The 17,980-nt window shown below is 39.9% G+C and overlaps 1 protein-coding gene across 2 annotated transcripts in view; it reads right to left on the bottom strand.

The window, feature by feature from the left end:
- POLR3B (RNA polymerase III subunit B) overlaps nucleotides 1–17,980 on the bottom strand; it is a 79,564-nt gene that overhangs the window by 729 nt on the left and 60,855 nt on the right. For both annotated transcript variants that reach the window (XM_054211068.1, XM_054211078.1), the window contains 4 exons: nucleotides 13,769–13,872; nucleotides 12,703–12,869; nucleotides 10,514–10,627; nucleotides 4,647–4,820 (listed from right to left, as the gene is read on the bottom strand). In XM_054211068.1, coding sequence (XP_054067043.1) covers nucleotides 4,647–4,820; nucleotides 10,514–10,627; nucleotides 12,703–12,869; nucleotides 13,769–13,872 — 559 coding nt within the window. The remainder of the gene's footprint in view (nucleotides 1–4,646; nucleotides 4,821–10,513; nucleotides 10,628–12,702; nucleotides 12,870–13,768; nucleotides 13,873–17,980) is intronic.

The following is a 17,980-nucleotide window of genomic DNA, read 5'->3' as shown; positions in this document are numbered from 1 at the left end:
CATAACTTTAAGCCCTTAAATAATCTGACTGAAGTCAACAGGAGCTTAATGTTAAACCTGCACTTTTTTTGGAGGAGAATCACAATGGTCAGTAGCCAACAGGGCTGACTTCTACTTCTTCACCGCTCACATGACTGCCAACACAAATTCAGCATTGTATAATGGGAGAAAGGAGGTGAACAAAGCTAAGTATTTCTGAAAACGTGATTAATAGTCTAGTTTCTCTCTTGCATATATGTCACAAAAAAGAGGCAGGAAGAAAGAAGGTTAGGTTTTTTCCTGATACACAAATAATGTCTCGAATCAGTTAATATTCCAGAAAAGAGGCATCTCTCATCTTACATCTCTTTGTGTCAACAGCCAAAGCATTGGTCAAGACGGAAAACCAGTAAAACCACTTTAATGCATATTTTTTGCAGTCTTTACTCAAATAATGATCTTAAAATTCTGGGGGAAAGTGATTTTTTTGTCATATAGATATAACCGTGACCACATAAGGAATATATAGGCTGGTCACTCAGTATCAGGACTCAAGTTCAGTGGTGGTAGCAACTGTTTAAATTATTTAATTTCATATTCTGTGTACACACAAATTAAAAAAAAAAAATCTTTTTTATAAATAACAGTTTCTAGCTTCCCTATTTCCTCATTCTCCTGTACTCTGCATCTTCTGGTTTTGGAGAGTTGAGAAAGCTAGGCCCTTGGGAACACAGACTGACTCAGCACTTCCTAATGGTCTAACAAAGCCCTATTTTTTGCTTCTGTGTTTCGAATTTATATTTCTGGCGTAAAGTAATAACAGTCTGAAGATCCAATTAAGGAAGATTAGCAAAATTCCTACGTGATTCTGTGGTACAGAATGGGGCTCAGAGTCAACATCTACAGTAAAGCCAATGCTTAGTCACTTGTTTGTTACCAGTGAACTTGACCTAGAGCACGTGGAAGTCAATGGGGACAGATCCAATAAAGTTGATCAGCATTAATAAGGTTCTTGGTTATGAGAGCTGGCATTAGTCTTCCAGTTACTTTTTCAGACTCTGCTACTTCTCTTTTACAGACGTATTTAAAGGGCATGTCAAAGAGCTGGTTATTTCCCAAGAAAACTGTGGCTGCCTTGGCCTCCACATGCTCCATACTTGGGGTATTTATTTAGTTAGTTTTTAAAACCAAGAAAGCTTTCAACTAATGGTACAGAAGCCTTAATTACATTTCTGCAGTTCATGATGAGGAAGGAAGCTTCACTTCTTCCCAGTAATTGCTTTGGCTTTGTCTGAATCTGACTATAGGCAGTAAGAAGGTAATAGACTGAACTAGGTGTTTCCCTGGAACAGGCTTCTCCTGTAGACACTGTAGAGCTACCATGCCTTTAAAACAGAATAGGCCTCAACTGCAGGTTTAGAACTACTCCCCTAGTCCAAATTTATAGGAAAAGGTACGTTTTTATGGTGGGAGGAAGTGACCTAAACAGAAGCCATTTTCCAATGATAACATACCAAGCAATTGCTCTCAACAGAAGCCCTGCAAACCCTGGAAGCCTGATGAGGCACAACTTTTGTGCTATGAGCAGATGTCTGGCATCTGATTACAGCTACCAGGGACTGAGGAGCAGAAACTACTCACTACACCCAGGCTCAAAGCTACACCGTTCTGGGCCTGCTTTGTACTTGGATGGGGATCACCCCGAAAGGTTACGGTGCAGTAAGGACGAAGCTCTGTCAAACAGAGATCACGGAAAGTACTTGAAAGACCATTTGGTACTAAAAATGATACTAAACTGGACAGGAAAAGGCAACTGTGCCAAGGCTGAATCTGGACAAGAAACAAAATTTTTCTTCATGTATATTTTAAAATGCTCAGACTCTAGCGATCAGAGAAACTTCTCATCAAAAAAGGACCAGATTCTGCTCATTGCATTCAGTGGAATCCTGTCCCTGAGCACCTGTACAACAGCAAAGTTGGAAAATTTGCATAAAACTGGTACATCACAGTAAGTTTCTACTGTATTTTTTATGGAGACAAATTCTGTCACTGCCACAAGAGTCCCCTTCCCCAGAAAAAGTACCAGTTCAGGCCCCAACACTGATCTGCTGTTACTATCTTGCAGAAAAATATACCCAGTGGCTACTCCTTGTCTGGGAGGAAGGGCTCGTCTTCCTTAAGACAAGTGCCCTTAATGCTAGCCACCAAACAATATGTTTCTAAAAGGTTTCTTGCAGCAATGTCTTATTAATGCCAGAATGACTGAAAAGGCCCGTTTGGAAGTTTCTCTTAATGACTTGGTCTCTACTGCGATGCTCATTATAGGGCCACTTGCTTCCGCTACTGGTAGACACAGCATATCATTTAGCAGAAACTACCTCTTATCGATTACTCTCACACATCAGACAGCTTTTCACTGAATCAGATTGCAAGAATGTCTGGCTCTGTCTGAAAGAGTAGTTTCTTTAGCAGTTATTTAAAAAGAGTTACTAAGTTTTGTTACAAACTTCAAAATATGAAATATATGATCACCACCTTAAAAATGAAATGTAATAGAATTTCTAAAGTTCAAATTCCTAATTTTCTTCAAGGCACTCTCACTTCCTGTGGTCTCTGAAAATCTTCAAGGACTGCTCTGAAAGCCAAGGTCTTATAAAAAAATAATTAAGCTGCATCTGCATGTGAGCTTTTTTAAGGCATTGCTTTACACAGTTAGAAGTGATTGGTTGGTTGACTTATGGCATGCCCTTCCCTTTCAGACAACTTCCTTCAACTGGTATTTGCATCGCAGTAGTTTGAAGAGACCTGGATCAGAAAAAGGCCTCACTTGTTCCATACAGTGTACAGACACTCAAGAAAAACAGGACTCTCAAAAATACCGCACAAAAGCCAGTAAGACAATGCCCAACTAAAAATCACCAACCACAACAGGATGCACAGAGTAGGCCTTGTCTCTCCTCTGGATTTCACATGTGTTCACCTACCTCAGTCTGAGCTTCTGCTCCACAAGGAGCAGAACTCTGCTGCTGTGAGCAGCAAACGTGGTGCTTGGTTTCTGGCCAGAAGCCACATGCTTCAGAAGAAAGGCCTGACCAAGGGCAGAGATGGTAGCTGTCACTTTTACACATCTACAGACTGAGAACACACCTTACTTTCCTACTTCATTATATCATAGAAAAAAAATAAAAAAAAAATCACTCTCAATCATTGAAGTGAATAAAGTCCAATTTCCTGCCTCTCGCAATAGATTGATATTGATATCCAAGATGCGGCAAGTTTCCATCCATGTTCTTTTGAGGTATTTAGAAATGAATGTTTCTCCTCCTCCTTCCAACCCCCCATCTTTGCCCCACATGAAAATTAGAGTAACTTGTGACTTGAACTCCCACAGTTTATTTTTTCCTTCCTTACTCATGGTATTCCAGGTCACCTGTTTTCACAAAGCTTGCAAGAATGTTGTTTCTCATAAATTGCTATTGATCTCACAAGTCTGTTTTTCTGCCAGGCTAAAATAAAACCAAGCTAAAGCAAACCATTTCCCTCACCTATAAAGAGCATAAAAAGAAATTTCCCTGCCTTCTAATAATAGTGGTGTATTTCCACCAAGCTACAGGACAACTTTAAATGTAGCATCCCAAAATTACTGTAGAGAAAAGATGGTTAGAGCAAAGCCCATAGTGTTATACATGGTGAGCTCCACATAGTTTTGCCATGCAGTTTTATGTTTCCCCTACATGGAAAACCAGTTTGTTTGCAGGAGATAAACTCGGTACCGGCTTAGGACCCAAAGTAAGACAGCAAGACCATTAGCTAGTCTACAGATAAGTTTCTTAGGCACAAGGCAGTTGGGCAGAAGCCAACCAAATTTCCGACCAGACCATTGCTTGTCTCTCAGGCTGCAACATGGGATTGGTGCATTTGTCTGATGCTTCAAAGAGGAGCTCCTTGTTTTACAAGTCTACAAAGGCATTTGGGAGGGGCACAGTCAAAGAAAGCGGTATGCATGCGATTATGAACTCCACAGTGAGAGAACAAGAAAGTGGGAGATTTTGCTTTCTTCTCCCGTTCTTCTGTGCTCACTCTCTCTTCAGCCTCATGAGGTTCAACATGTGATTGTACCAGGAAGATCTGTGACTAGCCTTCTGAAGTGAGAAGAGTCAACCACATTGACACAACTGTTTTCCCCTTTTCAAAAAATAGATGATACACAGGATTGAGCGTTTGCTAATCCCCTGCAAGGGTGGTAAGGAAGGCAGCAGACAGAGCGAAGCTAATCTTTTCCATAGCATAGCTGGCTGTGGAAGACAATACCTGTGCTCCCACAACAGGAGAGACCCTGGCCCATTGACTACACACTCACTTTAGTCCTAATTTCAATCAGACCATAACAAAGAACCACGCCTTGCCACCAATTTTCCAAATACGAATTTTGGACGTTGACACTGGTTTTGATTAAAGTGCATGGGACTGTTAATCGGTGTCTGTGAGCACTTTAAAACTGAAAAGCAAGGGCAAGGTTCTGTTACATAGAGGCACGTTTACCCAGTACCACTTTACTTTATGCACCTGAGGTCGAGGGTTTTTTTGAAAATATGAAACATGTCACAGGCACAAAGTGAGAAGGGGACACCATAGTTTATAAGAAGCATTACAGTTAGACAACTTACCAGCCAGAGTACCCCAGCAAGCCACACTGTCCACAAACATCCACTTCAAAGGCATCACTTGAAATCATCAGTCTCTCCAATAAAAGCATGCTGGCTCCATAACCTATCAAGCAATCTCGTTCCATCTCTCCAAGACGTAAACCACCATCACGGGATCGACCTTCAGTGGGTTGCCTTTGAAATAAATATTTGAAAAAATGTAGTAAGTGTTCCAGAATGTACATTCTACAACCCTAGGAATGCTTGTCTTCAAACTGTAGGAACAGTACAGGATCGATGGACAACAGCGTTCTACAAACCAGAGTTGCTGATCTCGCAAATGGTTATTCAAGTTAAAGCAATTCATCTTTGCTCCTGCACTAGCTGTTCTGTGAGTGGCAACTGCAGCGTCAGACCACAACTCTTTACCTCACAGACTGTAGCTGAACAAAATGAAAACAAAAGAGACTGAACAGCATCCAAGGCAATCTGGACACAGATTTGGTACTCTTTTTTGATGAGACATTCATTATAGTTCGTAGCTAATTAAATGAAACAATATTCAGCAGCTAATGAATGGATCATCAAGCTAATGTTTCAGCTGAACTACAGCTAAGACTAAATTCTTAAGATAAAACCATTTTTGATCTCGGAGAGAATACCAAAACAAAGCAGCAAACTAGTAGTACACATATTACTAACTCCTTACTGAAATCCTACCCCCCCCTTTTTTTTAAAGTAACATTTATCTACTTTTTTTTTTCCATGTCTGACAGTTAATAGACTAATTTTCATATTGTATAGGTTCCTGGTTTTCTAGTTCCTCAACACAAATCAAACTCTCATTGTTTTGTCTGGAAAGACTTCCTGTCCCTCATGGTGCTAGAGGAAAGTTTCAAGAAAGCAGTGTAAGTATACTCTAAAGATTTTGAGGTAAAAAGGCAAGGTACAATATATTATTTAACATTATGACTGCATAAGCAATTTTTTTTTTGTTGGACACAGTCAAAACTTTTAACCTCTTGTTTGTCATACTGCAATTTGATACAGTATCAATGCTACACTCATGTACCAGCACAATGCCGTAGTACTTCGGTTGCAAATATCAGAGTGAACCATGAAGCAATAACAATCTTAAATTCCTGAAGCGCTAATATATTGCACGTATTTTATAAAATATTTTCATCTTGGTATATTCCCTGAAACATGACAGCAAAGAGAAGGAATTACAAAAATGCTATCAGCCATTGTAAGAGGCTTCACTGCTCAGTGCGACCCCGTGTTTATGTGCTGTTTCTGATACCTGCAGCAGCATAATCCACCTCCAATATCCAGTGACACATCTGGCCCATAACTTTTGGAGTATATTTTGTTTATATTATTTCAAACAACTGACTTTGTTAAGCATACTAAATATATTAAAAATAAGTTTTTGCCAACTTATTGCAACTCAGAGAAAAGGATTTAGAAAAGTCTTCAACATCTAATAATTTCTGTAACAAGTGTAAAAAAATATACCTAATTACCATCCCAAAGTATCTTCTAAAGATGCAAGTTGTATTTGTTTTTACAGGAAGTAGTTTCCCTTACTCTGACCGCACTGGAACCTTAAAACTAATCTGCTTGTAATTCAAATCATCCTTTTCATTCGTATAACCTTCTATTTTTCCCACTGTTGGGAGAATGGATAGAAGTTGTTTACATCCTGATTAAACTCCCTAGGGCCCCCTCCCCAGATGATGGCACCATCACTGTTCAGACGCTGTTTTAAAGGACCGACCCTGTGGTGAATACAGCTTCTCTTCTGAAGTCCCAAGAGGCAGATTTTAAAAGCAGTTGGGGCCTCCAAAGATGCAGGCATTCGCTGTGGTGCTAGAAGTACTCAAGTTCCTTTTACCAACTGACTTCTATAATATTAGTTAATGCACAAGCCTACTTGCAAAAGTTTCACCAGGTGCTCTTCCACAGGATAAAATGACAAAATAGCTTTATAAATGTGAGCCCCAATAAAGTCTTAATCCACTTAAGGGAGGATAAAACCTCTTGAAAAATGGTGGGGTCTCAACTCCAGCTCTTTAAGAGCTGATATGCCATGGGTCTTCCAACAGATACAGGATGAAGATTTCTAAGGCAGATGAAATCCCATTAAAAGAAACACAAAAAGCACTCAAAACAAACAACCAAAAAACCAACTTGAGTCTTACGCTCTTAAGTGTTTCATTCCCACTGTCAAAATGACCCCATTAAAAAAAATCAAACCAAACAAAACCCTCCCGGCCCTAAAAAGTAGTTTTCTAAAGTATCAAAACTTTCAATATTGAGATTGGGGCTTTGAAAAGAGTCTATCTTATGCTCCCTAAATCTATCAGATTTTTCTTCCGGCTCACGTGAGTTTGAAAATTCCTCACACCAAAAGTTATTTAAAATTTTAAACCAGTATTTATAAAGCATTTGTGCTTCTTCTTTCCCACTATACATACGTACACCGCAGCTGTAGCCGAGGGCAACTACTTACATTCTTTATTCTAATTATAACATTGTGAAAACAAAGCAGACTCTTGAAAATAAGATTAGGAATATCATTAAAAAGAGATACTTTTAATATTTTAAAAAAGTAAGTTAAAATTCTTAAATAATAAATAAGCTGGTGATTCTTTAAATAAAAAGAATAAGGCCAAGTGGTCTTCACACTATTTAACTGCTGTGTTTAGAAAAAAGCATAAAACAATTAACTTCAGTGTTTTTAAGCCCATTAAGAATTTACTGGCACTAATTCTGCATTTTCTGGAAGAACAGTGGGTTCAGCTTTATGGCCCTGTTCCTTGTTTCGTTGGCCAGTGGGGGAAATAAGTCTACCCCCATGAATAAGAGCAGGCCTTGTAGGTCTCAGCAGATCTCCCTGTGCCTGTTATGGAAAACCAGTGGCTAAACTGAAATGGAGTCATTGGCTGAAACACTGATCTCCAAGAAGTGGAGTATTACCTAGAAAAACACTGCCTGAAGGAGGAGGGCGTACTGTGCTCCCACAGCCCCAGAGTGCGGAGAGGAGCCCTGACCAGTGTCATCGCATTACTCCCTTGCAGTGTAACAGCAACTGGCGCATCTGATAAGTTCAAAAGACATGCAGGTGACAGCTCTGACAATGTCCATCAAAACAACTGTGCATGCAGAAAGCTTATATTGATCTCTTGTAAGGAAAACTAAAAGCAGTTTATCTATTAAAAAGATTTAGCAGGACTGGGTATCTAGGCAACACCATATATAGAACTACGTTTTACATTAATTGTCAATTACTCATGGCAAAATAAATTAAGTATTGCATTTCATTTAACAAATACCAATTCAGAGGGCAACATCCTGGTGCTTTTTGACTGTGTTGACAGAGTGCTGCTTTGCAGTTCTACAGAGTCTTGTTTTAATCAGAACAATGTCTAGAATCAGTGATGTTCAAGAAACTCAATTTTTCTACCTTATTCCAGACAGAAATATAGCTTTGCTCTGTCAGTTAAGGTACATTTGATATACAATAAAATGCATTTCAAGACAACGACAGCCAAATTCCACGTTGGAAGCTGTTACAGGCTTACTTTTGAAAGCAAAAAACAATGTTAGAGGGAATCTACTCTCCAGGAAGTGCAATGGATGATAAAACAATAGTTGAGTATGAAAGCTGGCAAAGCAGACTCTCTCAGCAGAGGCGATGGCAATAACAAAAGTTTAATTAGTTGAGGAGAAAAGAGAAAATTCCTAAAAGACTAGTCAAGAGGCAGCATAAATTGAACATCCACTAGCTTTCCTGAAAGTCAAATAAAGAGCCCTTGCTACATAGTATGATGCTACTGACTGGAACAAAGAATTCAAAGAAAGTAAGGGGTGGGGGAAATCACACCACCTTCATCTTTAGATGTAAACATTACCTTGACTTGGGATTTAGGTTTCATTTAAATTCAGTATCTGTAAACAGCTAAGAAGTTGGGGAGACAATACGAAAACAGATCAAGGGATCTGGGTAAGAGAGGAGGCTCCAGTTAACCAACTACGTGCACCGTTAGCTAAGACAGCAAGTTTTCATTTTCATGTGAAGCACCAATACCATGACTAACACACTGAAGAACAGAAAATGGGGCAGAGCGCCCATTATTTAGGAATATCACTTACGTTCATACAGGCAAGCAGCTGCGGTAGGAAATAATGGTTCTGCTACACTTGCTCTTCTCACGTGGTTGGTGGAAAAGTTCAGGCAAGAATTATAAAAACTTTTCATGATTTGTCTCCCAGTTCACCCACTGGTATTTACTTCCATGGAAAGTATGAGACAACTTCGGTTTGTCCTACAGATAGCATGAGGTTGAAAAGCCAAAAGGCATAGGAAATATGCAATGAAAAGCAAAAGAGAAAGGTACTCTGTACCAGGTACAGCAGAGACCTGCCTCTCCATTCTCTACCAGCGCATCAACAGGTAGAAGTTGCACTTATTAAAGAGGACAGACTTGCTAACTTGTGCAGTCAGGCAGGCAAGAGCAGTGAATCAGCACATGGTAAGAGGTATAAAAATAAATTAAGAATTAAAGAATATGAACTGTGCTTGTTATAGGGAAGAGTAAGGGCAGGATAGACATGACTTTGTGCTTAGATCTCAGAAACAGTACAAGAGGGACTGGTCAAAAAGAAGAGTACCACCATGCAGCAGGTGAGGTATAAATGGTCTATATGGTAGTCCAGAAAAACTGGCAAAGGACATTTGGAACAATCTTTGCTAGAATATTCAAGACTAACTGGCAATTCACTTTCTGGCAAGATTTAGCAAATAGTCCTACTGTGATGGAGAAAGGTGAACTAAACGACCCACCAAAAGCCTCCTCAAAGCAAAGCCTGTGACACTGAATCTTTTCTTGCGAGCCAGGAATATCAGCAATTTAGAACATGAGTGCAAGCAGCCATAGAGCTTGGCTTTAAGGAGAAAAGGTAAGTAACATCAGGGAAAGCAGGATGCTTGAAAATCCCCAGACGTCCAGATAATACAAGCCCACCTCCAGGGACTTATATTACCTGTTACTCAGAGTACATCTGCTTGACTTCAAAATTTGATGCCAGAAGACATCAACATGGTAATCAACCTTTTTGTTGGAGAGAAAACCAAGTTCAGGCTCAGTGTAACGATCATGACTCCGAAGGAACTGAGGACCTATCTTTAACTGAGCAAATAAAAATGCCTGGCATGTCTCTTTTAAGTTTTGCAATTTATTAGTGCGGTAGTGCTTTTCTCCTGCATGGTATTGAGTGATAACTGTGGACCAGCACATACAACCCTAAATTAAGTTCTAGAGTTGAATGGAAGAGTCTGCGAGACAAAGTGCAGTATATCAGAGATGCACGTTTTTCTAATGCTTGTTTGCACTACACTAGGGCCGATGTGTTTGCGTTGCCTTGACAGGTGAAGACATGGGCCACATCAATATTAACCTGCTGAATACCAAAAGATGCCAAAATATTAAAAGAAATTTCTTTCTTCTACTCATATCTGATTTTGGAAAAGTACAAATGTTAAAGAAAACAAAAAATCCTCCTAAAATACCTACTATGTGAGCCATCTGTCAGGAAAGGGCCGCAGTGTGCACTGTGAATCAGCATGTGGTATTTCTACCAACTGCTAAAAGAAGTCTGAGAAGTAAACTCAGTTTTGTACCGCATAGAGGACACCTGGACGTTCAGAACAACTTCCTGCTACAGTCTACTGTGAGAGCTTTTAGCCTGTAACAGTGTATTAACAGGTAATAGAATTTTGTGTCAAGTATCAAAAGGTAAACAAACTTTGTTTTATACCTGCCAGTCAGCTGGCCACACTTCTGAATGTACACAAGAATTTTGTGCTTAGCCTGTAACCATACCTGGTGAGCACTGCTCTGGGTCCTCGAGCTCTTGCATGCATTTTATCCAACACCATGTGCTTTAGTTTCTGGTAATACACAGGGCCAAAATAGATATATGCTTCCAAAGGTTCCCTGAAGGAATAAAAACAAACCCAAAACAAAATAAAATCAATATTCACAGTTAGCACATACTTACCTTAGAAGAGACAAGTGTCATGTACAAGAGGAATTTGAAACAATCTGGGCATCATGAGCCCTAGAGAAACGTGTCCTAGAGAAATTGTCACGTCAATCAGTCTGAAAGCCCCACAGAGAACCTTCCAGCTGTACATCCACATTCTGCTGTATCCACCCTAGCAAGGAACAAGCTCCTGAACTCTGGCCGTGCACTGCGCAGACATGCTGCTGTAGCTGCAGGTGCCTGTTTCAGCTCTACTGTGTTAAGTCCCTCCTCTGCCTGTGCAGGAGTGTTTCAATAGTGTCATCAGTAACCGATAAAGACCGTAAATGTGTCAGACCCTGAAGAGTGACTTAAGATATTTCTATTTACATTCCTTCACTTTACATCATTCACACACAAAACAACGGTAAGCATAAATGTAAACAAATATATGCAGCATAAATGCTCAAAACATCATTTTTGGAGGAGCACTTCAAGGAAATTGCATTTGCTTAGCAGCAAACAGCTTAGCATTGGCACACTATGAGCTTGACAGTCTTCCCATCCACTAATTCTCCCCGCGCACAACTTCGAAGCACAACCCAAGACCAGAGGGGAGAAAGCCCTGCCTGAGCGGCTGCGCATCAGCAGCTCTATCCACAGAACAAAAATCACTGCACTGGCTGGCACGGGGGGCTCAGACGAGCCGGGTAAAAGGGCTCTTGAGAACCATGTTTAGGCCCTTGCATCAGCCTGGGAACATCTGCAAGCAGTACAGAGGGTGTTACTCCATTCTACGAGCTGGAATGGAGTAATGGCTAAAGATTTTTGTGTTTAAAACACCCCCAACTGTAAGAAAAGCATAAGTCCCTGAAGATCGGAAAGCAACAGTTGAAAGTACTCAGTTATTTCCCAGCTACCACCTTCAGCACTAAGAACGACCAGATTTAACAGAAACTCACTCAGCACTGCCACTGATTTATTTTTTAAAAAATGTATGTGCAATGTAAAAACAAGCAGGAGAGAATGGTATTGCACCTCCCATTTAGAGTCATTACTGACACGATGCAGTATTATTCCAAAAGTGGCCTATTGAAGAAAATAAGAAAACTTAACTAGACATTTGGAACTTGCAAACTTCCACATTGTTATGAAATTTGCCTTCAAATTTCATAACAAACAGATTAAGCATGTGAAATTTGCTTGGAAGAATATCATCCCAAAGCAAAGTCTCTAAATAGGGTACTACAAAGCTAAAGTTTGGGGATGGGGCATTTTTAGAGCTAGATGATTTTATTCTCCCTAGGAAGCAAGATTAGTCAGATTTGTTAAAAATTCTATCAACAGAAAGTGTTTCAAACACCAGGATACTTAGCATACAATTTATGGAATATGGAGCGGGTTAGGAAAACAAAATCATCTCTCTGAAACAAAAAGAGAAACAACATATGGAATAAATTGGTAGAAAAAGCAATTAAAATAAAATGTATTTAAAAAAAAAAACAAATCAACTTACAAAGGAGACCTAAACTCGTTCCTGCAGAAGAAGGGGACTGGACAGATAATAAAAATAGCAGGAAGGTAGGATTAAGATACATTTTAGAAGGGCTGGCATGTGAAGCCATATGGCCTTTTCCTGTTCCTAAACTATCTTATGTTCTTTGAACTCTGTGTCTCAGAAGCCAGTCTGATCAACACAGCAGGAAGTTTGCAGATTAGGGTATTATGCCAGACTGAATCATTGTGTAATCGAAAGAAGAAAAAAAAAAGAAAAAAGAGCACACACAAAATATTTCCAAGGAACAGACACCTGCCTCCAAATCCATATTTTACAGTACTATTAGAGTCAACATGAAAATGCTTATCTGATTCTAAGGAGAAAAAAAAGAAGTGCACCATTCTTCAGCCCCTTCCCTCCATCTCACGCAGTGGTTTGCAAATAAGAGAAAGTTCCTGAGCTCTGAAACATGAGAATACTTTTCAGATGTGCCTCAACAGGATTTCCCCACTCCCCTGAAAAATCTAAATCTATAGAGCAGATTCTTACCCAGTGATACCAGATGTTACGTAGTCCTTCCCTAGGTAGTTATAACCGTGGCGTATAAGATCTTCACACACGTCCTTAACTTTACTGCCTCCAAAAGCTGTTCCATAGTGAAATCTGCCATCGAGGACCCCAGCCTTTCCAGCCAGGAGTTCAATTAACTTTCCTACCTGTGCAAAGAAAGGCAGAGTTAACAGCCTGCTCACTAGTACAGGCACATCGCTGCATTGGTCGCAGCGTAAGTTAGCCAGGCAAAGTGCCCGGGATGCCAGCCTGGGTTACTGCATGGAACGGGAGCAGTGGAAGAAGCCCAAGAACAGGGAGTGCTCCTGTGTGAAGCAGGAAGACTGGACTCTTTGCAAGGTCTGGGAACACCTTTGAGGTCCAGTCAGGCAGCTCCATTTTTTCCAGTTGTCTGGAAAACGGGCAGGATCCAGCGTGGCCTTCCACTCCAGGAACAGCCTCAGAGATTGACACGCTACAGTGCAGCAGGGGGAAAAGAAGGGAAGAAGCTAACAAAGAAAAAAGATGAGAAGCTGTATGAAGTAATCAGTGAAATCAGCTGCATGAAGTAAAGGCCGGGCTGTGAGGTATTTAGTGTGACCCTGCAGCACAGCTGCAAGACTTGCCTCAGTTTCAGGGAGGTGTGTATAATATATTAAGTTATATATTTCTAGAACTATTATTGAAACTCCTGTCCAACCTTTGCCTCTCAGTTTGTCCCAGCTGGCTTAGCAGACATAGGCAGCAGGGAAGGAAAAGGGAGAGCAAGAAGTTTTCCAACAGAAAAGATGCAAGTGAGGTATTCAGTTGCTCTCCTATTAGCTTGATACAGAGCAAAATGAGAATGATGCAAAACCAGCCCACATTCCTACCCCTTTTACAGTAGCATGTCTCAAAACATGCAAAACAGAGGGCTGAATACTTATAGTGAGCGTGTGGCATGATGACTGGAGAATATTCTCAGTGAAACCGTGTTTCAAACTTTTTTTTTTGTTTCTTCCAGCTAATCTACTTCACTTTCCCTATTGGGGGACACTGTTTTTTTAATCGTGACATAACCACTGACCGTCATACGCGATGGGAAGCCATGAGGGTTCATTATGATATCTGGACAGATTCCTGTATCGCAAAATGGCATGTCTTCCTGAGGAACAATCAGTCCACACACCCCTGCAGAAGAGAAAACATTTCAATTCACAAACAGCAAACCACCAGCAGGGCTGACGCTCATCACCAGATTTTCTTTAGTGTTTTCCTCCTCCTCTCTTTCTCATGGATCACTCTTTACCCAGATTCATTACCATGACCAGTGCTCACAACCTGCAGCCTAGAAGAGAGCGCTTGTGACAGGACTGGCAAAATTAGCATACCCTTACATAATGCTCCCAGTGATTTGTGAGTTAGCGAATTAGGGAAGAAAGCTTTGGATACAGTTTTCAGAGCCAACCAGAAACTTCTGACCAGTCAGACTGGAACATCTCAAGGGAGACCTAGTTTTTAAAGCTGATGTTATAATTTCCTGGAAAAAAAAAAAAAAAAAGAAAAAAAAAGAAGAAATCGGGCCTCTTACAGTATCCCTTTGGACATACAAAATTATTATTGATTCGAAATTTGTTTATCATATGCATCTTTGCTAAATACTGTGAATAAAAACAAATCAAGTCATGACTTTGACAGGGACTGAGAGGAGATAAGTAGGGGAAAATAAAAAAAAAACAACAACAAAGACTTTTTCAGGGAACATTCATTTGCTGAGCAAAGACCGCTTTTGATAAATTACAAATACAATCCACTCTCCAGACTGCTTATATTTGGTCAGTCCAGGAACAAAAACTGTACCTTTAAAGGTTTTGGAAGCTTTTTTCAGTCTCCATCCATATTGGATGTAAAACAAACAAAACCCCCCAAACTCCAAAACTATTTAGGAAGGATTAAACAGAAACATGAAAACTCATTTAAAATAGTTTATCATACATTCCAAAATTTTCCTTCCACCTCTTACAACTATTTCTACAGTGAATTCTGCAGATCAAAATCCTGCAGCTACAAATGACCAAGAGATCTAACATTCAAATTCAGGTGCTAAAATGCAGCTGCTTAAGCCCATACTCCTTTGAACCAAAGCTACTGTTTCAGTTGGACAATTTCTTCCAGAAGCCCTTAGAGCTGAAAGAGTCTGCAAGCTATTTGAGATCAGCCTGCTGCAACTGCCAGAGCACGCTTTGGGAACAGTCCTGGAGCGGAGGGGGCTCCTGGAAGACTGAGGGTGCTGGTTACATCCCTAAAAAGGCATCCCCCGACCAGCCAGTTCACAGGGGGATATTGGCGTCTGCTCAGGAGGGAGCTCCTCTTCCACTGTCCAAGCAAGACAGGGATAGGTGTGTGGGACAGTAGTTAATAGAATGAGAATGGTAAGTATGGGGGAAGGGAGCAGAAAAAAAGAAAAAAAAAAAATGATTGGAGCATCTGGGACAAGGAGGGGGAGTGTTGTTGTATTTAGTTTTTAAACCTATTGAAACTAATTTTCATTGTTCTATTATGATAAATCAATAACATCCTTCTACCCCTCCCCGCCAAGCAGCAATCATTTGCTGAAAATGAAAAAAACCCAACAAACCAACCCACTATCTCCTGTGCACACAGCTTTTTTATCCTAAAATTGTATACATAAATAGTTTATTTTATATGTATTATGTCCCGTACATTTTGCCTTATTCGCCTTTACTTCTAAGAAAGCATTAGGTTGCATTTGGACCTCACGGCACCTGTAAGCCAAAAATTAAATCTTAGCTAACTTAAAATTACTTTAGGCTCTGAAAACCTTTTATATGCCAAGCTGGTTCCCATAGCAGACAGCCACTGTGTTGTTTGTTTTGTGTGAAAGTGAATGATAAAAGATCCATGAAATCGACACAGAAAGGCAGAACAGCAGAAAGAACTGAGGGCTCTCCATCATAGCGGCTTCTACCCTCCGCTGACTTGTATAACAATGGGACCTACACACCCAACTGCAGATCTAACACAGCTGTGCATTTCATTAGATGAAGAGCACTAGTGACACAAGTAAATAATTAACTTATTCTGGTCCGCTGACTGTGGTTATGAGACCAGTCATAGCTGACAGATTTTAATACAAGTTAACACAAAGACAGCATAATGAGCTTAGAAGTTAAAAACAAAATATTTAGACAGAATCCAGCAATGTGAAGCTCACTAGGCCATTTATAAAGTTTCTATTTTACAGAAGGAAAAAAGGGAAAGCTATAAAACCTAATTCTGAGCTTCTGTATTTTAAGAAGTTGCTGAGTTTATAACAGATCTATAGCATGCCCATGTGTATTTAGAGAACAAGACCGAGAGAAGGTTCTTCCTCCCTTATGTTTTATGAAAGTTCATTCTTTATCACAAAAAACTGTTTAAAAAGCTGACACACTTTCCTATACACAATGCTACTTCTAAAAGAAAGTAACTACAATTAATTTAAAAACGTAAAGTTGATTTCATTTTGCCGTCACTTGCCTTCAGAAACTAATGCTTGCAGGTCTGCGCTGTAAACTCCTGAATTTGCGACTCTTTTTCAGCCCTGGTCGCTGAGCCAGGGTTTGTAGCAGGGCAGTAAAAGGCAAGCCTAGCAGTTCTGCATTGCCCAGCAGCCACGAAAAAGCAATCAAGTGAATTAATCCATATAAGTGCAATTATCACTTGCAACTGGTTAATAAAACAGTAAAGGAGAAGAGGCTGGATTTAAGACAGCCTCAAGTTCCAAATGTTGCTCAGTCTGAATATAAACTGCATTTCATGACCAAGCTGCTCAACTACTTCCCATCCAATATTCATAAATAGGACACAGTCAAACTAGTAGGCAACTTTGCTCTGTGGCTCTTCCTACAGGTTATTAAGATTTCCTAATTGTTTCTGATTTAGACATCACATGAAAATTGTTCCCCAGCATTCACACAGGACATACAAAATAATTTGGTTCCATTCATTTCCCTTCCCCTCACAAGTCTTCTACGCTGCATTTTAAATTTAGCAATACAATTTCAGACTAAATGCTACGCTGCAACGGGCCTGAATCTGCTCTCACTTATACACTCTGGAGTTCTCATCTAGGACCAGAATCAAACATTAACCACCAGAAAAGGCTGCAATTATTTTTCCAGACAAAACAAGAAACAAAATATTTTTTTAATGTGTGGACTAACAAGATAGTTGTATGGTTGAGGAAGAAAAGCATCCAGCAGCTTGCTACATCTCATTTCAAGCGAAAAACAAACTGAATTCTAGAAAAAAAAACTTTATGTATCGATTTCATAATGTCAGCTTAGATGAAAAATTAGTGAAAATGCTAATGAAGTCTTTTAAGGTATCTGTAAAAAAAAGTGGGTTAAAAAGCATGGTGGTTTACTGCAAGGATAACAGTTTAAATTGGAATAAACTTAAATCAGACATCTACGGTGGTTTAACATGCAAGTATAAAACAGCCATAGGCGGTGTTTTTCAATGCTATTGTATGCCAGCCAATAAATGACAGCCCTCTAACTATGCATGATGGCCCCCATCCTCACACAGGCTATCTGCATCAATCCCCGCAGCATCTCAACGCCCTTGGACCTCCCCAAGGCCCCCACAGAGCATAAAGATCCCCTCACCCCTGTACTTTTGTCCTTTAGGAGTTTCTTTTTCTAATCAGGGGAAATTCAGGTTTCCAGAATTGATTATCTTTTCTGTGGTTGCTTTTACAGTTTGCTGACAAACGCGAACATACACAGGCTTGTAAACCAGCAGTTTGGCAGAGAGGGGGAAGGGGGGCGGCAGGGAAGGGGCAGGGACAAAACACAACAGTATGGGAAAGTTTTTCACCAGCTACGATAAGATGCCTTCTATGCACACACATGCCAAATGAAAAAAAAAATATATTAATCAAATAAGTCAAAACAACCTAATATATAAAACTAATTACTACCAGCAGGAGGGACATTAGAGAGCAAAGGAGACTAAGTGAATAGAAGCAGCAGAGTAACACCAGTTTCTATCAGCAAGATAAAAAGAAGTGTGTCACTAAATGTGCTTGTTTACTTATTCTAATGATATGGTGCTAAAAGAGCTAAAACTAACTTGAAAGGCATCTATTTTAGATTGACCGGATTTGCCAGAATTTGGAAATACTCTTAAGAAATAAGACTATGTCACATAATTAAGAGGAGTTGTAGCCGTAACGCAGCACCGTATATTACAGATGAGCGACAAACAGATTTGCAAAAATTGCTAAGGTTAA

This window comes from Rissa tridactyla, chromosome 1 (genome assembly GCF_028500815.1).
Source record: "Rissa tridactyla isolate bRisTri1 chromosome 1, bRisTri1.patW.cur.20221130, whole genome shotgun sequence".
Lineage (NCBI taxonomy): Eukaryota > Metazoa > Chordata > Aves > Charadriiformes > Laridae > Rissa > Rissa tridactyla.
Note: the sequence above shows the minus strand (reverse complement) of the source record. Positions and strands in the feature narration are given on the sequence as shown.